The sequence below is a fragment of the Musa acuminata genome, chromosome BXJ2-11 (assembly GCF_036884655.1).
Source record: "Musa acuminata AAA Group cultivar baxijiao chromosome BXJ2-11, Cavendish_Baxijiao_AAA, whole genome shotgun sequence".
Lineage (NCBI taxonomy): Eukaryota > Viridiplantae > Streptophyta > Magnoliopsida > Zingiberales > Musaceae > Musa > Musa acuminata.
Genome location: NC_088348.1, coordinates 28,680,326 through 28,697,668, shown reverse-complemented (window position 1 = coordinate 28,697,668; position 17,343 = coordinate 28,680,326). Strand labels below are relative to the sequence as shown.

General features: G+C 37.1%; 2 protein-coding genes across 2 annotated transcripts; one reads left to right on the top strand and one right to left on the bottom strand.

Moving 5' to 3' along the window:
- The first annotated feature begins 486 nt into the window (after positions 1 to 486).
- On the top strand, positions 487 to 4,727 carry LOC103971847 (isopentenyl-diphosphate Delta-isomerase I). Its single transcript, XM_009385980.3, has 6 exons — positions 487 to 837; positions 1,431 to 1,486; positions 3,277 to 3,368; positions 3,854 to 3,956; positions 4,052 to 4,189; positions 4,267 to 4,727. The coding sequence occupies exons 1-6, from the start codon at positions 545 to 547 to the stop codon at positions 4,518 to 4,520; spliced, it is 936 nt and encodes a 311-aa protein (XP_009384255.2). The 5' UTR covers positions 487 to 544; the 3' UTR covers positions 4,521 to 4,727.
- Positions 4,728 to 5,599: 872 nt separating this feature from the next.
- LOC135626657 (uncharacterized) lies at positions 5,600 to 17,247 on the bottom strand. Its single transcript, XM_065132118.1, has 8 exons — positions 17,112 to 17,247; positions 16,591 to 16,614; positions 15,423 to 15,528; positions 14,511 to 14,579; positions 12,409 to 12,902; positions 11,762 to 12,023; positions 7,111 to 7,319; positions 5,600 to 5,873 (listed from the first exon to the last, which is right to left on the bottom strand). Exons 1-8 carry the CDS (start codon positions 17,114 to 17,116, stop codon positions 5,807 to 5,809), a joined length of 1,236 nt encoding a protein of 411 aa, XP_064988190.1. The 5' UTR covers positions 17,117 to 17,247; the 3' UTR covers positions 5,600 to 5,806.
- Between the last annotated feature and the right edge of the window lie 96 nt (positions 17,248 to 17,343).

Sequence of the window (17,343 nt, the reverse complement as noted above, 5' to 3'; positions counted from 1 at the left end):
CTCATTTTAGTATTAACAATCTCTTGCTATTAGTGATTTTATTTTTTATTTTATTTAATATTGTTAATTTTATCTTTATATCTTTTTTGTCTTTCCCTATTTTTATTCTCGTCATCGGCGTCGCTCACCAATATTATCAATGCTGTTGGATGTCGTTCGAACTCGGTTGTCACCCTCCCGATGTCAGAGGAGGAAGAAGAAAGGGAGGAGATAAAAAAAAGGAAAAGAATGTGGAAAAAAAAAAGAAGAAAAGAAAGATGATACTTATGTTCATTAGGATAATTAAAGAATTTAAAATAAGCTTATAAAATTGCCTAAAAAATTCCTTAATTATTTGAAAAAAAACAACGCCAAAAAGACGATGAAAGAAACACGAATGGGAATTATCGTACTTAATTTTCAGTGTGCATAAAGAAAAAGGAAATGGTAATGGGAATAATCGTACTTACTTTTCCGTGTGCGGAAAGAAAAAGGAAATGGGAATGGGAATAATCGTACATTCTTTATCGTGTGCGTGAGGGAGAGGGAGGAAAAGAGAGAACCGATGCCGATGTCGCTATCCGCCTCGCTGCCCCGCGCGATCTCCACCGTCCGATGCCGAGTGGTGGCGGTGGTTGGGGGCAGAGGAGGGCCCATCGCCCGCCCGTTTGGTTCCGTAGCAGCACCCACCACCACCGTCACGCCGCCCCTTTTCCTCCCGCTCCTCTCACGACGGTCTCTCGCCAGAACCCTTTCCTCCTCCCGCACCGACGAGGCCGTCTCCATGCCGACCGATGGTGGCGCGGTCGCCGACGCTGACATGAACGCCGTCCAGAGGCGCCTCATGTTCGAGGACGAGTGAGATCTCGATCCCCTTCTTGTTCTGTCTTTGTTTTGGTTTCTTGACGTTTAGATTCATGAATCTTTCTGATAATGTTGTCGGCCATGCCTTTGTCTGTTGCAGAACTCCGCGATTCGTTTACCTAATTCTTTTCATCACTAAGATTCGAGTGTTCCCTCTTTTTTTTTCCCCTTTATTCCCTCTTTAAATTTTGATGAAAATCTCAACTCGGTGAGATTTCCTTCTCTTGTAAGGGTGCCTTCTTATCTTCCGGTATGCTTTCAAGTGGAAGTGGTTAGTATGTATTGCAACATCAAAGTTGTCTATTTGAGTGATAAATGATTCTGTGAAAATTTCTACAAGTATATTTGCACTTAGGCTGCTATTAAAATTTCTATTTTGAACATATCGACTTATATTTTACCACTTAGTCTACAGTAGGCTTATGCCTTAAACTGTTATTCTATATTTGGTTACAAACTTTGAAGTAAGAAATGTGAACTATGTTTTTAATGGTTGAGCTTTATGATCTCTTGAGATACTCTTCCCAGTAATTTTCTTGTTGATTTTACCCTTCTAGAAGCGTTAAATTAGTACTGATGGCTTGCAGGTGTATCTTGGTAGATGAGCATGACAATGTTATCGGGCATGATTCCAAGTACAATTGTAAGTACTGCAAATTTTAGGTTGAATTTATTTTTTGTTTGTCATTTGATTTTCTGTCACTATTAGAATTTTTTTTGTTAGTTTGGAATTGTAAAATGTCTCTACCCAACCGACAAAGATCGTCAAAGAAGCAAAGAAGGAATTAACTAATAGTGGAAGATTTAGGAAGAATGAGCTTGTGTGATGATCTATCTAATGAAATTAATGTAAATCAAGATATGTAAATAGAGAAGTCTATAGTCCAAATGAATTTGGAATAAACCACCTCCAGAAAGAAGAAAGATGGGTGATTGTCGAACTCGGCTCAAGATTTCCTTAAATGTACTTTCCTATTTCCTTTGTTTGCTTCTCTTCTTATCCTTCGAGAAGCAAATTAATCTAGGGAATCAATGTAACCAAAGGCATAGTTAAATGAACGAAGATGTCTCTTCTCCAACATTATGTGTGAGTGATTTTTAGTCATTCTCCCTTGGATTGAATTCAGAGGATCTGGAATAGGTCTAATAATCATCCATTTTCAAAGTTCCCTCTTCGCTATACCTTCTTTCTCATTCCAGCATTATACAAGATGTCATCTGTACATTTGCCAACCCTTAACCTTGATTTCCTCCTAGATTTGGCAAGCTGCAAGCACTATAACTAACGATCCACACGATATTCTTGCTGTCCAAATCCTTTAAACAACACATCAATGCCCTAAACTGCTGGATATTTTGTGACTGATGGCAACAGCTTTTACATTGGAGGCAAGTGGAGCGACCTCAACAGCCAACTAGAACTAGTCTTGAAGTGTCTAGATCAACATTCGTTTTTCTTTTTCTAAAGTTCTGGTTTTGATCTAAACTTTGCACTACCTGTATTTTCATTGTTGAAATTGTTTTATCCCAAATTTAAACCATTATCCTTTTTCAATTACCTTTGACATTTTTAAGGACATGTTAGCTTGTGTACTTAAACCCATAAATGAATCTAGTGTTGTCCAACATTTAAATCTCGATCCTGTTTCAATAATCTACAGGACCAACATGATACTGGTATATCATGTGGTATACTGACCCAATGCCTGATGTCATCAAATAAAATAAATTAATGTTGATATCGAGCTGTATGTTTCTATACCAACACTTAGTCAGACCGATAAAAACCAATCCGTACTGATTGGTAGGTCAATATTTGAAACCTCAATTGTGATATAAAATAAATTTACAAGGTTCTTTTTTGCTTTTGTAGTTCTATTTCCTTGTAGTGACACCTCTAGAATAGCGAAGAGAGGATAGTTGCCTCGGTGGTTCTCTCTCTGTATATTTGTGTGGAAAGAGAGAATGCTGTGTGGAGGGGAGGGTGGAGGTCGGGGTGTATTGGTGGGTTGTGCCTATATTTTTACAGATCTATATCTCAGCAAGTCAGTTCCCCTTTCAACTTAATTGTTATTGCATCTCTTGGTCATTGTATTAGCTAAAAGTGAAGTCTTTCACTAGACTGTAGGAGCCTTTCTTTTCTGTTAATAATTAATGTGATTACATGAAAGCAATATAAAATAATGGCCAAAGCAAATGGGACAAGTTTATAATCATATTTACTTATATCCTATAGTGTTAGGGAGACTTTACATTCTGTACTTTGCTTTTTTTTGGCTTGGCTGAACGTCCTAATGGATTAAAGTTAAGGATTTAAGTGATATATTTAGCTACTTTCATTATTGATCGTGGTGTCTTAGATATTGCTTCTTAAAGAATATCATTCGTTTTTCACTCTTTGACAGATATAAGATGGCTGCGATTTTTATGCAGGTCATTTGATGGAAAAAATAGAATCTGAGAATCTGCTTCATAGGGCATTTAGTGTTTTCCTGGTTAACTCAAAGTTTGAGTTGCTACTTCAGGTATGTGTGCTGCTCTTTAAATGCATTATTTGAATATGCATAAAATAATAATTATTTATATTACAGCCAATGAGCAATCTGAAGTGCCAGACCAAGCTTTGTTAGACTGCTAACTTTATATGATTCTTATAGATCCTTTGTCCTATTATCAAATGTATGTCGATGTTTCTCTTCTGAGTCCAAGTAGCTTTTGGAATTTATCAAGTATCCCAAGCCCTTGCAATTTCCTCATACACATACATACATGTTTGATTATTGTCTACTTCAACAAAAAGAATATTTAGAGGGACAGGTTGGAAAGCAGTAGTTCATCATAATATTGGAAAGCAGTGTGTGTGTGTGTGAATATTTAGAGGGGCAGGTTGGAAAACAGTAGTTCATCATAATATTGTCTCCGTGGCTTGTTGACAACTGGTTGATTGTATCGTTTTAGGGTGTTTGCTTGGGAATTATTTATGCTTGACCATGTCTTTACTTTTTTACAGCAAAGGTCTGCAACAAAGGTTACTTTTCCTTTGGTCTGGACAAATACCTGTTGCAGTCATCCTCTTTATCGTGATTCTGAGCTGATAGAAGAGAACTTCCTTGGTCGATCTGAAACTCAATATAGGAAATGTGGTGTTTTCTAACTTTTGGAACTCATAAAGCGCATTAAGTCTTATTTCTATGTGTTAATTATCCAGGAGTAAGGAATGCTGCACAGAGGAAGCTATTGGATGAACTAGGCATACCTCCTGAAGATTTACCTGTGGATGAGTTTATTCCACTTGGACGTATACTTTACAAGGCCGCGTCTGATGGGAAATGGGGTGAACATGAGCGTACGTCCTTCGTGCTTACTGCTTCTGTATAGATAGTGGTCATAACTTTTTCTTACTGTCTATAGTCTCCACTGCAGTTGATTATCTCCTCTTCATTGTCCGAGATGTAAATTTGCATCCGAACCCTGACGAAGTTGCTGATGTGAAATATGTTAATCGGGATCAGTTGAAAGAACTGCTGAGAAAAGCAGATGCCGGAGAAGATGGCATAAAGCTGTCCCCCTGGTTCAGATTGGTGGTCGATAACTTTCTGCCGAAATGGTGGGACCATGTCGAAAGGGGTACTCTTCAGGAGACTGCCGATATGGAAACCATTCATAAGTTGACCTAAAGGAAAGCCCAGGTGGCCTCACGAGACCCTGGTATCAAGAACTCTAATCCTGCTTTGCTTTGTTTTTATCTTTTTTTATCTTTCCTTCCGTCTATTGTGAGCAAATTGAAGTTTTAAGAGTCCAGATATCATTTGTGGCTTGGATCATATTTAATGCTTCTGTTCTGTGAACAACCATAGAAGTAATGTGAAGTTTATAAACTAGCATATGGAAGCTGATTCAGCCCCATTATTAGAATGACCGAAGAAAGTGAGGATAGTGTCTAAGGTGCTGTCAGGTTCATCAGTTATTAGTATGATCATGATAGTTATCTAGATAGTTATCATGATATAATAGTTATCTAGGTAGACCTAGATTACTACTACGAATCAATTCTTAGCACGTCAGGTACCTCTTAGATAAATCAAGTCACTAAATATATATTAGTTACCTTTAATATATATTTAAATCTCTATATTAATAAAATATCTTATTTTTAATCTTATGAAATTATTTTTTTTAATTTTGAATCTTAATATTTTATTTTTATAAATATAAAAATCTTAATATAATTTTTAAAAATATAGAGATCTGAAACATTAAAGATAATTAATTGTGGACTGGGATGAGTAAATTAAATAATTGCGCGACCAATTGCAGTCAAATGAGGTTTGGACGTTGGTAGGGTCAATTTTAAAAGGCAACAAGATCCGGAATTCAACCAAAACAAAAGGCACTTGAAACAGGAAAGGACGTCATATTATACGTTTACCAACAGATGATGCACGTCGAGGCAGAGAGAGATGCTCGCTGAGAGGTACTCTGCATCAACATCTCGTGTCAGCAGATTCTGGTGAAGCCCTGCAAGCTGACGATTCACCCCTTGCATCACCCTGTAATGCATTTTTGCCAGCAAACGACGACGACCGGACTCATAAGATGAGCAGCATTTTCACAAACCTCGATCGAGTACGATGAAGACCGGTGGTAGCTGCACTAATAGCAAAGGAAGTATGATCTCGAAGAGTGCAACTGAGAGATGCACAACATGTATTTTGCTTTCCAAAATCAACAGATCATGATTGGAAATATCAGCACATAACAAGATGGAATAGATTTTTAACATCTCATAGATGTTTGCACACAGATTATGGTTTACTCGTACATGGTGAAACATGCAAATAACAGTTACTAGTCGATATCAAGCAGCATTTGATGCATCGATTATGATTTACTTGTATGGAGAAATATGTAAATAAAAATTACTAGTCAGTTTCAAGCAACATTCGATGCAGCTTCCACCGTTTCATTCTTCCTCTTCGGCTTCCTCAAGCCAGTTAACAAACGGCTCCAGGGCTTTTACGAAAGTTTGCCTGCAAACATTACATGCTTAGTAAATGGTCTGGCCAAAGAATGTTTACGGTTAAAGTAAATATTGTTCATAAAGTAAAGACAGCATTTCTTTCAAGATCGTAATAGCTAAACATATAATCTTAGTGAAATGGGACTAATTGGGAAAACATTCTGGGTGACATTCTCATTGCAATCAAGGCAATAACAGGAACTGCAGTCGAGAATTGGCTGAGATGTATCAGCCCAAGCTGAATTCAAATTTGGTTAAGCACGAGTGTCGAGCAATCCGACACTAACCTGACACTCTCTATAGTTATATATATGTTACATCAGAAAACAAATAACTTTGATCAGTATGTCACCGATATGGCAACCAAACTTAACATAAGTCAAATATAACATTGATCAGTATATGCCACAGCTGAAAGAAAACTCTTTTAACTGTATTCCATAGAAGCTACCCACCCCATTCTAAAAAAAAAAATTACAATACTTCTCATTTATAAGTAACTTCCAATACCAAGGCATTTGCAGTTTGTTTCCAAGTACAACAGAAAGCTAGTCACTTGTTTTTTTTTTATGAGTGAATGAACGTGAGTCCATGAAAAGGAGAAAGTATAAGACTAAAAGGAAATCAACTCAAATATATTTTGTAAACATTACAACCTAGACAATAGGTGGCAGTCAAGTCATTTTTGTTGTGATTTCCCGAGCATTCAGGCGAAGCACCAAAGAATTTACTGCAACTGCAATGGTGGGTACTGAATTATTATCGGCAAAGTAGGGCAGTCTAAGGCAAGGATGGGCATAAAAATGTTAACAAGCATCCATTTCTTTTTGTAGTTGGATCCTAGACACTGACAGAGGAGTCTCACAAGAATCCCTAATTTATGAAACAGGAAAGAAGATATTCCTCACACGACAAAGATCTTCTAGCATTATGTGCAACAGGAAACTGATATCAGTCAAAATATTGTGGCAGTAGTCACAAGCTCCATAGCAATTAACGGTAAATAAAAAATTTCTAGAATCAATCATCACTTTTTTCAGTGACAATAGGTCCAGTCATTAGAACAGCTACCCAGAAAGTATTCAAGCATTCACTATATTTCACAAAGTCAAAAATGACTAACAACGAATAGTATCCAAGACATAAATACTGACAACACATTGAGAACAACTGTATCCATATTATTGACTTCAACAAGCATAATTTGGACCAAATAACTAAAGAAGGAAAAAAGAAGAATCATGCACCTGCCCTTCGGATTTGCACCTTTCCGAAACCAAAGAAGAATTGTATCCTCAGCAAGTACATCTAGTTCATAAAGGGACCTTATAATTTCTGGAAATAGTTTCAACAGTTTGGCATCCTCATAGCACTGGATTTGGACCTTGTACATCAGTTCTAGTTCCAGTTTCCCACTAGTACAGAAAGCATTCAGAAGCCCAGCCCATGTTTTCACCTGCAGATATAGTAACGTAGATGACTCAAAAAAATAAAGAAAAAACATGAACAAAAAGAGTACCTTCTCCATATTTACTCTTGAACATTTTAGAAAAAAGGTAAAGTCAATTCCACATAGAGTTTGTTGTTATCAAGGAATTTCAAAACCTATCTGTACACTCATAACCTAAAAGCAGAAGCATACAACATTGGTAGATGACCATACAAACTCCATAAACAAAATTTACATATAAATCTTAATCAAAATGAAATAGTGTCTACCACGAAAGTGAAATTATGGGAGAAACGAATAAAGTCAATGCAAAGTGCAAGATAAAGCAACCAAGATTCTACATTTGCACAATATGCAACAAGTTGCTTATGTAGGCTTGAAAATAGGTAGGAGAACAAATATGCACATTCATCAAATACTAAATGCATGTGATAAATGACCAGGGTTCTCAATTTCGATATGCACTACCCAGTAAGGGTGGTATGTATCGATCCGAGAGGATACCGATACACGAACTACCCTCTATCGGATGGTACCAATGTTTTAATCGATACTGAGATGATACCGACCAGTACTGCCCCAAATTTCGATCGTTACCGAGGTGTACCAATCGGTACGCCTTGACACGATAGATGGAGATATTTTTAAGATTTTAGGGTGTACGTACGTATCATACCAATCAGAGCTTGGTACGCCGGTACGGACCGATATTCAAAACCCTATAAATGAGAACCCATCAAGGTGACATACTAGAGTTGCTAAAAAAGAAAAAAGAATTTGATAACCAGTTCTTTCGGTTATGACGATCATAATTGGTAAGTGTAACCCTAAAAGGATTCTTTTAATACCCTAAACCTCGGATCCACAAAAACTTGTAAAAATGCAAAATATATAAATCCTAGAACTGGTTCAATCAAGCAATGGAACCAGAGATTTCTGATGTTTATACGCTTTAGTACTATTTCTAAACTAGCAGTGATAGTGGCAGTAGCGAGCAGCGATAGTGGTAGTGGCAGCGGCGAGTAGTGACAGTGATAGCGATAACAGAGAGTAGCGACAACAGCAACGGAGAGAGGCAAAGCGGAGAGTAGCGATAGCGGAGAGTAACGATAGCGGTAGCGGCAGCAAAAAGAAAATGTCAACGGTGGGAGTCAGGTTAGGGTTGGGGAAGTCGCAAGGGGCCGCGGAGAGAGGCTGATATCGATGCTTTAGTTGGTTCGATTGAACCAACTAACGCAAATGCGATTGAACCAAACCTAACATGCCGATTCAGTCACTTGATTTGACTCGAGCGCTCGCCCGAAGTGCTCGGCATCTGGGCTCGGGCGAGCACCCAGGCAGCGCCTCTTTGAAGTACGCCGCTTGGATGGTAAACGAGGCGCTCGGGCCTCGCCTCGCCTGAGCGCCTAGGCGAACGCCCAAGGGCCTTTTGAAATCATTGACGATTATTTAGAAAACTTGGACCAATTTCATGATGAACTACAAGAAATTGCACGACCATTGATTGATTAAGAAATGATTGATGAAAGCCACGTGTAGCTACGGTAACCAAGCTACAGTGACTAAAGCTATAGTAATTAAATACATGTTCAGGTCACCAACGCAATAATACAAAAATCAAAGAAAAAGGTAGCTTTGCCGATTTCTTTGGTTCTTGGTATGAGTTGCATCAGGGAATGTGAACTGTTCAGCATATATCTCATACCAAAGGCCTTGAGCAATCAATCTGAGTCCGGTCTAGAACCTTGGCGAGCACCTAGCGCCTCGGGTGTTTTGGAACCTTAGCGCCTTTTAGCGCCTAATGTTTTTTAAATCACTGATAATCGTCAGTGTCTTCTTCATTTGCTGGACTTTCATTTGTTGGATTTTTATTGCTGAATCTGCTGGATTATTTTCTCAATTTTCTGCCTCATTTGCTTCACTTCTCACTCCCAAGCAGTATCATTCAAAAGTCTTTCTCCATCATGATGCATGCTTAGTTTGACCTTGAACATAATTCGTTGACCAACTTCTTTGGTTCTTGGTATGAGTTGCATTAGGGAAGTGAACTGTTCAGCGTATATCTCATACCAAAGGCCTTGAGCAATCAATCTGAGTCCAGTCTGGAATCTATCATCCATTATGTACTTTGCCTTATATTTTCTGATAGACTCTTTGGTAGGCCTTTTGGTTGATTGAATCAGATTGAAAGCAACCAGAAAGTAGTCTGATGAATGGATAAGGATTTGGGAATATCCAGGGATCATCCATCCATTTTTTGTCCATTCTGCTAAGCAAGACTGTATTTTAATATTCATAATATTATGTCTTTTCAGTATTGAAAGAATGGCCATCTTGAGTTTTAAGGGGATATTCTCCTTTCCAATGTCTTCAGAATGAGAGCAACAAAAAGCAATTTCCCCTGCTAATCCTCTTTCAAGAAAGCATGATAAACTTCTTCCTTGGATTTTAAAACAATATTCCCCTACAATAACCAAGCTACAACTTCAATAGAAAGCCAAATGTAGCTATACTAAACAAGCTACAGTGATCGAAGCCACAATAACCAAATACATGTTCAGCTCGCTGATGCAACAAGACAAAAACCAAGGAAAAGAGCAACCTTGCTGATTTAATGAAGACTGCAATCCAAGCTTGTCAACAATTCTTGAGTCCTCCTAAATATAAATACCACCCTCTAGAGTCATAAAGAGACATCAGAAGCAAACCACCACTCTTGTGTTCTCTCTTGCTCTTTGATGCTCTTAAGTGCCCAAGTTTTTGTTTGAGTCCTTGTTCGAGTAGTTATGCCATGTCTCTATAAGTTTTCTTTCGAACCTGAGTCTTTGTAAATATTATTTCTATCTGAAAATTTTAGCTAAGATTTCTTTTTGTGACCTGTTCTAATACCAGTGTAAGATCATTGGCCCTTGTCTTGTCTACATAAACATAGGGTGGATCAAGCAGTAGTAAAAGGTTTAGAACAAATAAAAAAATGTTATCTAATTTTAATTTAGTTCAATTCTTCAGGAACATAGTAAGATCTTTCATAGGCAAAAAGGTTTAGAAAGAGAAAAAGCTCATCAAAAACACAAACAAAAGAGGCTACAAACATAACAGTTTAGAAATAGTACAAAAGTATAGAAACATCAGAAGTCCATGGTTCCATTGCTTGATTGAACCAGTTCTAGATTCTCTTTTTCTATTTTTTTGTATGCCTTTGTGGATCCGAGGGTTTAGGGTATTAAAAGGGTCCTTCTAGAGTTTAGGGAATCTTTCCTTAGAACAAACTGTACTGCTGTAGGCCACACTGCATGTCTATTGGCAATAGATTAGAAGTTTAGAACTAATCAGATTTATGGTATATTTAAATATGCAATAAATATTAAGCATGTCCTTGAAGGTCACTTTGCAGAAGAGCATAAAATCAATATTGAACTGGAGAAACCAAAACCAATTTTAAATTTTAATCTCCAACCTGGCTCTGTGACTACTGCATAGGATAGTACACTAAATTCCCAACTCAAATTGAACTTATTGTGCATCAATTTTGTCATCTTTAAAGCATTTGAACTTCTTAGGCACCATGGACTACTTTTCCAACTTCTTGTCACAAATCAAGAGATACCTCTAGGCACATAAAATCATCATGCTTTTTCTGCTGCACTCATGACACTACATCATCAAAATATTGCCTAGAATCTTTCTTGACTTCAATTGCTTGGTCTTCGGTAAGCATTTACTATTATTACTGCATGACTCCCTCCAGGGAAGCAAGCTTCTTTAGACGAAAAAACAGAAACAACCAAATAACTCGGCAATTTAACGTGGTTGAACTATGGATCCTGTCAGTTCAAGAATGAGCATAAAGGATCACATGCCCAAATTACAAAACTTCTTGGCGTATAGACATGATGTACGGTGCATTCCATATCATTTCAACCAACGAAAACGCAATGATAGCACACCCATTCTAGTTAATGGGAACACCATATTAGTGGCATCAATGTGTTTGTCCATACCAGTGCCAGTCTTAGATGCCTTGGGCTGTGACTTAAAACTTTTGCAGGACAGCATGATACTATAACAGAAACACATCAACTAGTAATGGCTGGGTCCCTTTCCTCTTATATATCCAAAGAAAACCATTGCGTACACCTTGTGCATCCTGTAGTTGTCTACCCATGCCAATGACATTCACAAGATATTTGTGATTGAACCGAATAGTCATATTACTGGGTTTACAAGCTATGCTGGGACAAGTTTAATAGTTACTCAGTTTTCATACTTGCCTCCCAACTATGAGCTGTGCTTGTCTATACAGTCAAGTTAACATGCAATGAACATCATCTAAAAATCTAAAATTAAAGGTTTATCAACTGTAAAAGGACTCGTAGATGTCAAAGAACATCACAGTTCTTGTAACTTCTACATAAGAATAGAGTTAAATTTTAAAAAATATTACTTACCTGGCGAAGAGCCGCATTTGCATTCTGCTGCTGGTTTTTACCAGACCACTGAACAGCATCCATTAGCCCATCCCACAGAATGCGCACAACTTCAACATCAGGCAAATTAGCATCTTTAACACGCTGTTTTGCAGTCTCTATAACTTCAGATATATCAGTTTCTTCTGCAATCTGAGTTGTCAGAGCTGATTTCATTTCTTTCAGCTTCACCTCGAATATTTTCTTCTCATGATACTCAACAAGAGCTAATAATCCTTCTTTGCTGCAAAAAAAAAAAAATAAAAGAACAGTTGCTCGGTTATCTTGTAGAAGGAACAAATAGAAAACATTGAAATTAGCAAGGTTTTCAGCTTCAGGTGTGCCCCATTCTGGTGATATATCAACAAGATGGAATGGGCCCTAAGCACTGCATCAGCACAAGGTCCACACAGTAGTGTTTGGTGCTACCATGTTAGCAAAGGTCCACACGGCCAGCACATATGATACTTTCTCATAAGTGCAATTAATGTCTTATTTAAAAAAAAAAAACAATCTAATTACATTCTCATTTGAAATTCACTAACAACAACCTAAAATTTTACAAACATTAATTTATATAGACTACGGATATACTAAACACTTAATAACAATTCAGAAAATAAACTTACGTGAAATGCTCAGAAAAGCATTCAGCAGAGCGTCTTGCACTAGGAAAAAAATCAAGGAGATTGTCCTCCATTTTACCTCGCTTCAAAATTGATATAAGATCATCTAAACTGTTATCCACCAAATATTCCTTGAAGAAATCAGTAATAAATGAAAGAACTAGCCCCTTTGCCACAAGATTGTCCTTGAGCAATGGCTGGAAAACCGTCTCAGGCGGAAGACCTGATAGCTTCTGAGAAAATGTAAGGGCTGTAAAAATAGCAAGCTTCTTCCTTTCATTCTCCTCAAAGAGCTCCAAGGACTGCAGAAACTTTCGCATAACATTTTCAAGATTTTTAATTAAAAAGGGCCTTCGCCGCAAGATTTTCTGTATGTAGAGAACAGAAGGCAAGATAGCTTCACGTTTAGGATGGCAATCTAGAACTGAGTAAGGATGCCTCTCTCCTTCATCTGGTTTTATTGTACCAGGTTGTGTCCGGCCACCCGTGAAGACAACCTAGAATCAGCACTAGATACAATCAATTGGGTTGCTGAGTAAAAAAAGACAACTAAACATATGATGTGCACCAAAATAGCAAACCAATGTAAAACACCTGGCTTACAAAAGCAATATTTGTTTAGCGTGCAAGGCTAGTCATGAACTCAGAAACACACATTCGTATTAATCAAAAGAAATATAACATTTTCTCACACTGGACAGAATAACTAAAGATGGTTGTCACAACAAGCAAGTACAGCACCAAGTATCTTTTACAAAATATGCACCGGTTTACAAGTTTATGATATTGTTGACAATGTAGTATTTGCAATCCTTGTGTCATGAAACATAATGTCAGTTTATAATAATATGCAAAAAAAACTACCATACTGCAATAGATAACCAGACACCCAGGCAAACTCCCATAACCCTGTTTCTGCCAAAGGTAGCAATAAACAGTTGCTTTTCATAAGCGTGTAAGAGTGTCATATCTTTTGCTGCAATCATGTCATTTCAAACAGTTCCAAGCGAAAATTTAGATAGCCAAGTTGTCAACCACTGTTTTTCCCTACTTGTCCAATATGATAGCGTGACATAGACATTCTATAGAACATGGTTTGCCTTATCTGTCTGTACTGGTATACCGATCGATTGTCGATATGGTATGTATCGATGTACCAATACATTGTACGGTGGGGCATACCAACACATTGTACGATGGGACATACCGACAAATTGATGTGTATCGCCCATATCGGTTCCCTATCACATAGGTACATATGGGCGGTACACCATGGTATAGCAAACCTTGCTATAGAATATGAAGCGTGAGATAGGCATTCCATAGAAAAGGCCTTTGATCATATTTCTGAGACTTCACCTTGAAGAGAGGGCAAACCAAGACACTTCTTGTCAAACAAATTTTTATTCAACTTTAGATGTTCATGTTGAATATCGATCATGAATAACACCTGTTCTGCTACATAAATCCTGTCTTATTTTTAACACTAACCATATTTTGCAAATGATTTCAATCACATTTGAAATTGTGTACCTGTTATCAACTAATCCAAACTAGAATGAATCCCAACGCAGATTTATGGATAAACTATTAAAGACTTCCATGAGAGACGGAACCCGACAGGTTATAGCTAGGTTTGTATTGTCAGTTGGAGGGACATCATATTTGTGTTTTGTCTCAGTACTATCAGGTTGATGATTATTACCCAAAAACAGATCATACAGGGGTGGGATTAAGCTCCAAAGTAATTTGTTATGCAAGGAGATGGTATTTGTCAAATTAAAAGTATCAGATGCATTTCAAAAAGAACAGGACCTATGCCAAAAATTATGATCAGGTTCTTCATATCAGCATTAGTCTATTGATTTGCACATATGGGTACAAGTGTGCAACCATCTTGGAACAGTGATGGGGCAGCTCAGGATTGGGTTTTTGCAAACCCCAAGCCAGTTCCACTCACTCAGCTAGCTTTAGCTGACCCCAAACCAGCAAGCACCAGGAGAACACAATCAAGAAGACAGATAGGCAAAACACAGAATGTATTAGCACAGAAGAAAAAAGTCATTTATTGCTCACAATCACACGGAAAATTATCATAAAATTACCTCGAAAAAGGTGTCACCGTATCTTGAGAAGTTAAGATCGGAAGATTCAACATTCTTTGCAACAAGTTCCTGTCAGAAGAAAATTTTACAGGGATCATGTCAAGATAAAGAGAAGCTCCAGATTAAAAATGATTGATCCAAGTTGATATGCAATGTGCATTGGCAGTATTAGGCAGAATAATAGAGGCATGAACAAAATACGTTGTAAAAGATATCATGTTTTTATTAAATTCCTCTTTGGAGTCACAGGTGAATTCCTATTCAAAGTTAACAACAGTATGATCCTGAGTTCTTAAGTGGGTCATGGCTGCAAGAGGAGTTTTGACGAATAGATATTGTTTAGCTTCACTGCAGGCATTGCCTCCTTTCTACTAATATATCTCTCAAATTCCTCCGTTTATATTATCAAATTCTACAAACTGTTATTACTCGAAAAGCAGTTTGCCCTTGCTACATTAAAGTTCTCACTTTATTCCATCCTTCTTAGCACTTTGGACTTACAACATTTTATTCATAAATTGTGGCAATTATTTTTCTGTTAATTTCTGTGCACACAGCAGCAATCAAACTGCTAGATTCAATCAGATCAGATCTCAAACTGGCAAGCTTTACAAACATGTATAGCACTAAGTAGTGCCTAAGCCTTCTTCATCAGGCATGAATAATCAACTCCAGCCATCTTTATTATTTATAACAATGATCGCTATATGCAGTCTCAACAACCACCACTTTTCTGCAGCCTCATCACAGATGCTATCTGGCTACTGAATTCAGTTTGACTAGAAATCACATTCTTTGTCTACATTCTTTACCTTGGGCATCAAAGTAAGAATTTTTCAGTTCACATCGCATAATGTTAAACAGAAACACGGTAGCTTGCTATCTTCACCTAACTTTTCAATATAAACATACCAGATCACCAGCATTCTCCAGATATATCTGGACCACTGCATCTGCAAAAGCTGCAGGGTCCAAAGGAGCAGTGATATTCCGTTTGCGGGTCTTTATCCGCGTGCCACTGCATTGCCAAAAGAATCATTAACCTAACTTGCATTGCATTATTCAATAATAATATTTGCAGTAAATACAAAGCCTTCTAGATATATGATCATCATTACAAATATGGAATAAAAAAAAAACTGAATCAATCCCATAGAAACACACATAAAAAACTACACTAAAATGTATCCTAAATAATAAGAGTCACAAATGTGTGAAGATATTACTATTGCCTTTTTAAGTACAAAAAGTGTAACATTCAAATTAGCAATTTGATATGTGTTCCACCATATGGATTTTTATCCAACATTGCTGTCCAAGTAGCTGTCATCTTACAACTAGTTGCTGCTGTATTATCATCCAAAAATTTTGCCTAACTTGATATGCACACGCAAGCCGCTTGTAGGGAACTTGGGCATCACCCCGGTGCCTAAAGCCAAAATTGTGACAACTTCTCAATTGCAAATTTCGAACAAATTAGTAGGTCAGTTAACAGTAAGAAGCAAGTTTTTAAAGTTTCAATTAGCACAATCTTTTAAGAAAACTTTTAGGAAGGATGACTCAAATTTTAGACAAAATTTCTTTCTTGCAAGGTAAATACATTTTAAACCCTATATATATATATATATATATATATATATATATATATATATATATATATATATATATATATAAAACTTAAGTCTATCTGAGTCTTTCAAAAATAAAGTGCAGCATCTGATCATTCCCAAGTTCAGCACACGTACAATTAATTACTCAAAAAACAACTATTCAATTGTGGTACAGCATGTTTTTTAAATACATACATATATATATGTATGTCTATGTGTGTGTGTACTTTCTACCAATTCGAATTTTTCCAATATCAGTTTTGTATGCCTTCAAGGCCTAATACCGCATCTGATCATTCCCAAGAGCAGATAACTCCATAATCACATAACACAAACAATTAACTAATGAGCAAGCTATGATGCACCCTTTAAAATGAAATCATACTCTGATTCTAAATAATCAGATCACGCAACATATTCACAAAATTAAAAACAAATTATCATAAACGAAGGGAAGCAGGTCAACATACCCTAGAGTGGGTTTCTCCTTCGAGCTGCATAATTATCCAAAAGAAAAGAACAAATTATACATTGGCAAACTTAAAACACAATATCAAGAAGAGAAAATTAACTAATGGCTCATCTTACACAAATGAACTTATTTTTACTATTATATCTCCCACAAAAAAAAGCAAATTTAATAACCAGAATCTGATCAGATGAATCAGCTCAAAAAAACAAAGATAACGGAGAACATGTTACATCACAAAATCAACCGACATGCGATGGAATGAAAAGGCAATCACTAAAAGAAAGCATTTGGTTTACGAATTTGATAGCAAAACGAAGGTCAAATCTTTCAACCAAATTCACTTCTCAAACAAAACTATGACATAGCTGCCGAATCAAGAACTAAAACGGGATATCTAACATGTCATCATCAAAAGCTTGGATTTCTTGCAGAAATCGCCAAAAGGAACGTGAAGCGACTCCTCAGAAAAAACAAATCCAGAAGAGTAAAGAGAAACCAAGCAGAGATCGAACTGATTACCTCATAAACCAAGACCGAGATGGCTCGAGACAACTTCGAACAAGGAAGCGAGAGAGAATACGCCCTTTTTCTCGCCTAGAGCACGAAGGGAACCCAGTAATATTCGTAGAACCCTTTATTGGAGTCGGTATAGTAAGCTCGAGCGCATTTCTAATAGCGTATTCTAGTCATTCTATATTGCTTCAAGATTGGTAAGCAAGCTTTAATCTAATGGTAGGTACCTATTTGATGT

Bases quoted from the DNA above. Each gene is read 5' to 3' on its own strand.
- LOC135626657 (XM_065132118.1), bottom strand. The intron at 12,903-14,510 runs GTAATTTTATGA...TGCTGATTCTAG, and splicing joins ACGGTGACACCTTTTTCGAG to GTTGTCTTCACGGGTGGCCG. The intron at 7,320-11,761 runs GTAAGTAATATT...CTATATCTGCAG, and splicing joins CAAATGCGGCTCTTCGCCAG to GTGAAAACATGGGCTGGGCT.
- LOC103971847 (XM_009385980.3), top strand. From the start codon at position 545: ATGCCGATGTCGCTATCCGCCTCGCTGCCCCGCGCGATCTCCACCGTC. The intron at 1,487-3,276 runs GTAAGTACTGCA...ATTTTTATGCAG, and splicing joins GCATGATTCCAAGTACAATT to GTCATTTGATGGAAAAAATA. The intron at 3,369-3,853 runs GTATGTGTGCTG...ACTTTTTTACAG, and splicing joins AGTTTGAGTTGCTACTTCAG to CAAAGGTCTGCAACAAAGGT.